Source organism: Mus caroli, chromosome 11 (genome assembly GCF_900094665.2).
Source record: "Mus caroli chromosome 11, CAROLI_EIJ_v1.1, whole genome shotgun sequence".
Classification (NCBI taxonomy): domain Eukaryota; kingdom Metazoa; phylum Chordata; class Mammalia; order Rodentia; family Muridae; genus Mus; species Mus caroli.
Window position 1 is genome coordinate 99,940,655 of NC_034580.1, and position 8,356 is coordinate 99,949,010.

General features: G+C 44.5%; 1 protein-coding gene across 1 annotated transcript in view; it reads left to right on the forward strand.

Annotated features, from left to right (window-relative positions):
* Positions 1-2,186: 2,186 nt before the first annotated feature.
* The window catches only part of LOC110304952 (ADP-ribosylation factor 2), a 19,254-nt gene continuing 13,084 nt past the window's right edge, over positions 2,187-8,356 (forward strand). The window contains exons 1-2 of the mRNA XM_021176658.1: positions 2,187-2,283; positions 4,315-4,481. Coding sequence (XP_021032317.1) covers positions 4,334-4,481 — 148 coding nt within the window. The 5' untranslated portion in view covers positions 2,187-2,283; positions 4,315-4,333. The remainder of the gene's footprint in view (positions 2,284-4,314; positions 4,482-8,356) is intronic.

The window sequence follows — 8,356 nt, forward strand, 5'->3', positions numbered from 1 at the left end:
TCTCAGGTACTCTGTTATAGTAGTGGAAAGCAGTCTCTCTCTCTCTCTCTCTCTCTCTCTCTCTCTCTCTCTCTCTCCCTCACACACACACACACACACACACACACAATATACCTGAGTGTGGAGATGTAGCTCAGTGGTAGAACACTTGGACAGCCTGAGCAAGGCTCTGAGTTTGATTCCCACCACCATAGAAAGGAAAAAAAGAATATATAATATATACAAAACATATGCTTTCATTATTTTTATTGGTTCACTTGAATGTCAAGTGGACAGGGATGTTTTTAAATATTTATTTTTATTTGTGTGTTTAAGTGTGTGTATGTATGCCACATATGTGTGGGTGCCTGAAGAAGTGAGAAGAGGGCATCGGATCCCCTGGAGCTGGAGTTCCAGGAGCTTGTTGCACCATGTAACATAGGTTTTAGGAACCAAACTTGAGTCTTCTGCAAGGGTAAGAACTGCTCTAAACCTCCAAGTCATTTCTCAGTCTCCCTCCCTCCACCTAATTTTTAAGGGTAATTTTTAGAGTGCTTTTAGGTTCACAGCAAACTGACAGGATGGTGTGAAGATCTCCCATGCTCTCCTCCTCCCCTTTCTAACATACTCCCCAGATACTAACATTCTCCATTAGAGGGCTACATCAGTTCTTACTGACGAGTGTGGAAAGCCGCTCCCACATTCGCCATTACAAGATGGCACATGAGCTGGGTGTTTGAACAAGTAAAAAGGCTTACTGCACATGTCTCTGGATAGTCCCTGTCCGCGAGGACATACATCCGTTAAGTACGTTATCTTGTCCGTTTGGAAATGGCCCTGTGAGGATGCGCCACGTCAGAGGCGGGACAAAAATTCTATATAAGGCACAGGGCTGGGTTCCTCAGAGTCTTCGCATCCCTGTGTAAGCTTATGCTCTCCCTCTCAAGATGCATTAAAGCTTGGCTGCAGAAGGATCCTACTTGTGTGCCGTGTCGTTCTTGCTGGTCGAGTTGGACGCGCGCAAGAAGTGGTGCCGAAACCCGGGACGCTGTGCCCGGAAGAGCACTGGCGATACCACAGAGCTACACACTGACACAGCATACAATGGAAAGTGCATCTTGGTTTGTGTATTTCCTGGGTTTGAACACCTGTATGACAGCCACTACCCATTATTATTACCATACTTACCATACAGAACACTTTTGCTTTTCTAAAAGTGCACTAGGCTCTATCCCCTACTAAATCCTTGAAACCATTAAGTGTTTTTATAGACAAGCCTACAGTGAGACTTTTCTGACTGGCCTTTTTCACTTAGTAGTGTATAATTAAGTTTGCTTCGTGCTTTCGATAGTTTGTTTCTTTTTAGCACTGAATAAAGCTGTTAAGTGATATACTAGGTTCTGTTTTCTGTGCTTGGGCACTGAACCCAGGCTATCACATGCCTGTCTAGTAGTGCTCTATCACTGAGCCACACCCCTAACCCCCACCCCCCACCCCATTACTTCAGTTACACAAAATTGACAGGTTTTGGTAACCATTTTAACTAAACAAGTTGGCATTATTTAGAGTACCGAGTAACTTAAGGTCTTTCTCTTGAAATGCGCACTGAGGCTTTGGGAGACTGCTAAGGTACTGGTGATTATATTTCTCCCTAATGTTGAAAGTTTGTATACAAGAACAGCGGCAGTCTAACTCCATACCAAATAGGAAATCTTCTTTATGCCTAATTTCGATGTTGGAATCTGGGTATTTCTGACCAGGAACTGTGCTCAAACCAGTTTCTACTTTTAGCTCAACCACAGCAAATTTCCTTAAATATCTCTGTGAACCTGGCCCCTCCCACATACCAGCGTTGGGTTGGTCAGAATGCTCCCCGGGTTAGTTCAATCCGTGAAAAGTCCCGGAGTTGATTGGCAGGGCAAATAGGAAACCCTTTTGCTTTTCTGATTGGTCGTCTGTAGCTTCGGGTGGGGCATGTGGGCGTGTCTCGCCCGAATGCGGTGAGCTCCCATTGGAAGATGAAGCCGGCATTTCCAGAGCGTGGTACCGTCGCCTAGGTCGCGGGGGGCGGGCCTACTCCCGTCCAGCCTTATTGTCATTCCCATTGGTCAGATGTTTTGTCATTCAAGTAACTTCGCGGACATAGGCGCAAGAGTTCCCAGGAGGCGGCGGATGATTGGTTGGTTGCTGTTCCCGCCCCCAGCCAGTCGCCATTTTATTGAGGCGAGCCGAATTCCTCACGGCGGCCGCGGCCGAGTGGCGTTTTCGTGAGTGGCTTTGTGAAGGTGTTCGCTGCGGAGACAGGTGAGTCGCGGGCTGCAGGGGAGGGACTGCGGCGCCTGGAGCCGGGTTAGTTTCCAGCGTGTCAGCGGGCAGGACACTGGAGAGCGGCGGCGGCCTGCGGAAAGGGGCTGGGTCCCTGGATTCCCCGCCTCTGTCGAGCCAGGAGGCGCGGTGCCTGTTGACGTTCGGCGGGCTCTGCGGCGTAGCGGTCCCGCTGTCCCGAGGGAACGGCATGGCTTCCCAGGCGGACAGAGCCCTCACCGGCCCCAGGTTGTCGGCGCGCGTGCTCGGCTTTGCGCGCGCTCACCTTGGCGGCTCCTGCTGTCGCTCCTGCCCTTGAGGTCTCACTATCATTGCCACTTAGGATTTTCCTCCCTGGACGTTTGGGAAAAGGGATCTGGGGCTGATAGATATTACTCAAGAGGGTCTCCCGGCCCACCGTTGGGGCCTAGGACTTCGGAGCGGGGAGACGAACGGAGGGAAGCCTGCGGGACAACCGTGAATGTGCTGTGCGGTGACAAGGGGAATCTGGCATTCTGCCTCCAGGCGCCTGGAAGCAGGAGGTTCCTCCTTTTCCTCTTAATGAATGGTCCTTTGAGTTTCCTGGTCTATGACACTTCTCCCCCCCTCAACCCCCGGAAGCATGAAAGGAATTTAGGAATTTTGAATGTGTCAAGGTCCTGGACGATTTTTAGATCATGACAACCTATGAGGAAAGTAGCCATCCTTTCTTTGATCATTTGGCTCTCGTGTGTACAGGAGGAATGTGCTCATCGTGGTAGAATGGAGTGATGAGTATTTGGCCATAGTCCATGATATTAGACTGCTGTAGGAACTGTTGACTTTCAAAGGTGGGACTTCTGGAATCAGCCACCCTCTCCTCTGAGTCACTAGAATCTGGATGAATGGCTGTCTTTTACACGCATACCACTAAAGCTCTCCTTGGTGAATAACTTGAAAAGGAAAACCATAGTTTCTGGAACACAGATATATTGTGGAGTTTTGTTTGTTTGTTTGTTTTTTGAGGGGGCGTTAGTCCCAGCCTTAGAATGTTCCCCTCACCCCCAACAGCCGTTGTTGATCAAAGAGTGTACAGGGTGTGCACTTAAGTTTTCTGCTTTTAAGTCTGAAGCATCATGTCATTCAAATAGGCTGATCTGTTAAAACAAAGACCATGTACTTTGTGCAAAACCACATCTGACTTCATTGCTTTGTCATATAACCTGCCGGATATTTTGTTGAAAAAAAATAAAACAGTTGCTGTTTAAGCTGTTAGATGTTCCTTCTAGGGAGTAATGACGGGGAACAGGCACAGGGACGATTTGGTCGGCTAAGTACCTTTTGCTTGACCTGGGAGTTGTCTTTGCCTCATGAACATTCACAGGCCTATATGGCCAACCATATTTGTATCTGTATATAGATTTTAAGAAGATGGTTACCCCCATTGGATGCTAGATGCTAAAGTCTTCCCTCAACCCTGCCTACTTGGTGTGAGTCTTAGAAGAGTTCCCCAACCCTTGAGATCTTCAACTCTGAAACTTTTTAGTCCTTCTCTGGGTTTTGGTCTTGTCTGCCAGCCAAGGACAACTAACTACAGTTTCCTAGGGATATCACTATCTTACTCACACTAAGGACTTTGCTATGTTTTGTGGAGAACAGGATGTCTGCTTCATGAATTTTCAATTGAGGTGGGCTTAGAACAAACTACAGTTATATGTCATGGCATTTCTTCCATGCTTAAGATGACTAGAGGCTGCCACCATAGCGTGCCATTGAGGCTGTGTGAGCTTCCTACATACATCTCACTTGGATGCTGCAATGGAAAATACTGTTTTCTGGCAGAGTATCAGAGGATGGCTTAGTGGTATCCCCTTTTGAAAACAAGACACCCTCTTCCTTATTGGCCAAGCTGTACTTAACTTGTACTAGGAACCATCACTAATTGTGCCATGTATTTTATATGTGTTACATGTATGTATATCTATATATACATATGTGTGTGTGTGTACACATATCAATGAAGAATAACTGTTCAACTTGCTTTTTTTCCAGGTTGCAGAGTTCAGCTACAATGGGGAATGTTTTTGAAAAGCTGTTTAAAAGTCTATTTGGGAAAAAGGAAATGCGGATCCTCATGGTGGGCTTAGATGCAGCTGGCAAAACAACAATCTTGTACAAATTGAAGCTGGGAGAGATTGTGACAACCATCCCTACCATAGGTATATCCATGACTGTGGCCTTTCCAGTTCATAGTTTAGCATGTTACAATTTGATGTGTTACTTTTTCAAAGTTTTCATTTGTGTATATATATGACATATGTGTATGCATGCACTCACATCTTCTCTATCACTCTCCACCTTACTTTTGAGACAGAGCATCTTTGCTGAACCCAGAGCCTGTCATTTTGACAAGGCTCTCTGTCTATCAGGCTTGAGGGTCTCCCTGCAGCACTGGTTACAGACATGTGCCATCAGGCCTATCTTCTGCATGTGTGGGAGGGGTCTGATCTCAGGTCCTCAGGCTTGATCGGCAAGCACTTTACCCTCTGAGTCATTCCTCCAGCCCCTGATGTGCTTATATTGAATAGTTGTTTCTTTTAAATCTTTGACAACTTCAAGAACATAAACGTTTGAAGCCCCAAATGAAGTTCTATAAATTTGTTGTGGTTTTTTTTTTTTTTTTTTTTTTTGGTTTTTCGAGACAGGGTTTTTCTGTATAGCCCTGGCTGTCCTGGAACTCACTTTGTAGACCAGGCTGGCCTCGAACTCAGAAATCCGCCTGCCTCTGCCTCCCGAGTGCTGGGATTAAAGGCGTGCGTCACCACACCCGGCTTGTTGTGGTTTTTTAAGTCAAGGTCTTCTACTGTAGCCAGACTGGCTTCAAACTTGTGACACTCCCTCTGACATCCTCCTAAGTGAACCACTGTGCCCAATCATAAGTATTTCTAAGTGCTTCCTAACATCCCTGGCAAGTTCCTCAGCTTACAGGGGATTTGTGAACAAATTTAGGTTAAGCACATTTAACCCTGTTTGCTTGGCAAAGAGGAAAAGATAGTAAAGTTACACGATAACAAGGAAGCTCTACTGGCTACCCTTTCTGTTGGAGTGGAACCTAGTACAAGCCGTAGGTGGGAACTAGCACTGCCTTTCTCAACCTCCATCCTCCCTGGCTTCCCTTGGGAGCATCTCTCTGAGCCAGGTGTGCTCCCAGTGTGTGATGGTAGACTCTGTGTTTTTTTTTCACTGTGGCTCAAGACAAGTATTTAAGATGGTACCCAAGGAGTTCAGCAATTTATCCTCACTGTGAACCAGGTTTTATGGGCTTTTTAAAGGATTTGTAGAAGCAGTTTTGACAGAACTTAATCTTTGCCTTGTGACTTACCTACAAAACCAGATCTCCAGGCTGTTGTGTGCCTTTGGGTACTGTCTGAGGCTCTGCTTCCAGCTTGGCCATCTGAGTTTGTTTCTTGGGACTCCACATTTACAATGTAGCATGTTTCACGTCGATCATGCATGCCTGTACACATATATACGCACAAATAAAACTGAAATACATGCTTCTATACATTTTATATGCAAAAATATACAAGTTTTGAATGTTCTTTTAGTATTGAGAGATTTCGATGGATGTATTTGTAAAATAGGTGCTGTTTCCCAGGTTGCTAATGCAATAGTGTGTGTGCTCACTTTTGATTGGTTTTCCTCTGGAATGCTTTCCCGCCTCCTTCCTAGTGAATGCCGCCAGCCCATTCTTTTGGATCTCAGCTTATGCATTATTTCTCAGAGGCTCCTTTCTTTTTTTCTTGCCCTAAGTTTCCATAGTAACTTGAAGTCCTTAATAGCACTTGGAAACATTTGTAGTTTATTGATTGTTCACTGTCTTCTTCCCATCAGAATAAATAAGTCCCATTCACTGTCCCCAGCATCTGAGTAAATGCCTGGCCATGTTAGGTGTCTGATAACTCGTTGGTGAATGAAGTGCATACTGACGTGATAGTTTGTTGAACTAATGGCCTCCAGTGAACCATGCTCCTCAGCAGCTGTGCCCCTGAACTCCTTCCTTCGTGGTGCTGAACTTGCCCGTGTGATTTGCTTTGGCTAGTGAAGCATCCCTATAACTGAAAGTTGCCACCATTAGTTAAGGAAGCCAGGGCCCCGGAGGATAAAAGACCATTCTACCTGGAAACAGCGGTCTGGCTTGCTGGCTGTCTAGGTAAAAGCAGCTAAAGAGGAAGTGGAAGCCACCGACAGAAGAGGTACCCTGGAGACTTAGCTGAGGCTAAAAGAATGAGCTGGCCTTCACTAGGTTAAAATTGACAGCAGTAGGACATCATCTAATCTTAATAACTGGTTTAGTGTTCCGTCATATGGCTGTGTTTTAAAGTAATATTCATTGATAAGTGGTTAGGTTATTTGTAAATGTTTGTGTGTGTGTGTACACATGCATTGGAGAGTGTCAAGGCCTGAGCACAGCCCTGGGTGTCATTGTTCAGTCACTGTGCACGAGTGCACGTGCACACACACATACACACACACACAGTTTTTAAGACAGGAATCTCTCACTGGCATGGATTTCACCTGATGAGGTCAGGCTTGTTGGCCATCAATCCCCAGGGATCCTCCTGTCTGTGCCTCTCCAGTTCTAGAATTACAAATCCTCTACCACCCCTACTCGCCACCTCCCTGCCCACCACCTCCAGCCTTGGACTTTGGGGATTAGGTTTAGGTCCTCATGGTTGCAAGGCAGTCACTTTGCTCCCTGAGCTATTTTTCTCCAGTCCTTAGTTTTGTTTGTTTTGGTTTTTCCTTTTTAAGACACAGTCTTGCTATGTAATGCTACGTAACCTTAAATACGTAATCTTAAACTGGCAGCAATCCTCCTGCTTCATCCTCTCAAGTGCTGACATTTCAGGCTTATTGACACTGTGTCTGTCAGGCTTCATTGTTTGTTTTTGTAAATGATGTCAAAGTACATATCTTTAGCTCTTAAAAAGCATTTTTATTTTGTTTTTAATGTGTATGGGTATTTATATTTGTATATATTTGTATTTGTATATATTTGCTTTTATGTGTATGGGTATTTATATTTGTATATATTTATATTTGTATATATTTGTTTTATGTGTATGGGTATTTATATTTGTATATATTTATATTTGTATATATTTGTATTTGTAATGTGTATGGGTATTTATATTTGTATATCACTTGTGTACCTGGTGCTTTTTGAGTCAGAAGATGGCATCAGATCTTCTGAAACTGGAGTTACAGATGTTGTGAGCTGCCCTGGGGTTGCTGGGAATCAAACCCAGGCCCTTTGGAAGAGCAGCCAGTGCGCTAACCACTGAGGATCCTTCCAGCCCTGTCTCATGTTTTCACAAACACGTGCTTTTTCATTTCCTTTCAGTATCTGGAAGATACTGAATAACTTCCATGGTAATGTGAAATGCCTTATCATATACTAAGTTGTCATTCAGAGGTATCTTTATTCACCACTTCCTGGCATATTCATTTGAACTTTACTTGGGTATTATTAGAATTCATTACTCATTTTCAGGAATTTCCTTGACTTTAGTAGAAGAACAAACAGAAGGTCTCAGAGGGTAAAGATGTGGATTTAAGAGGGATGCATAAGGTTTTAATGGGATACTGCCCAAGCTACCCTTGAACTCTTTGGATAGCTGAGGATAGCCCTGATCTTGATCTGCCTTCCTCTGTCTGAAGTGCTGGGGTTACAGGCATCTGACACCACACCTAGTGTAGATTTGTTTTTTGAGATGTGAAATATGAAGTACACAGGCTTGCTGAGGACAGGTTGGATGGAGATGTTATGTTACTTATGTTAGCGATGTAGGCAAGTCTTCAGGCAGTCCTGATAGACTGAATCTAGCACACAGGTGGAGGATGTTGTCATTCCATACTAGACATTCTCTAGTGTTCTAAAATGGAGGGCGAGTAGTGTGGGGAAGAAGTAAGAAGATTCTTTTTTTTTTTTTTTTTTTTTAAAGATTTATTTTTATTATATGTAAGTACACTGTAGCTGTCTTCAGACACACCAGAAGAGGGAGTCAGATCTCATTACGGATGGTTGTGA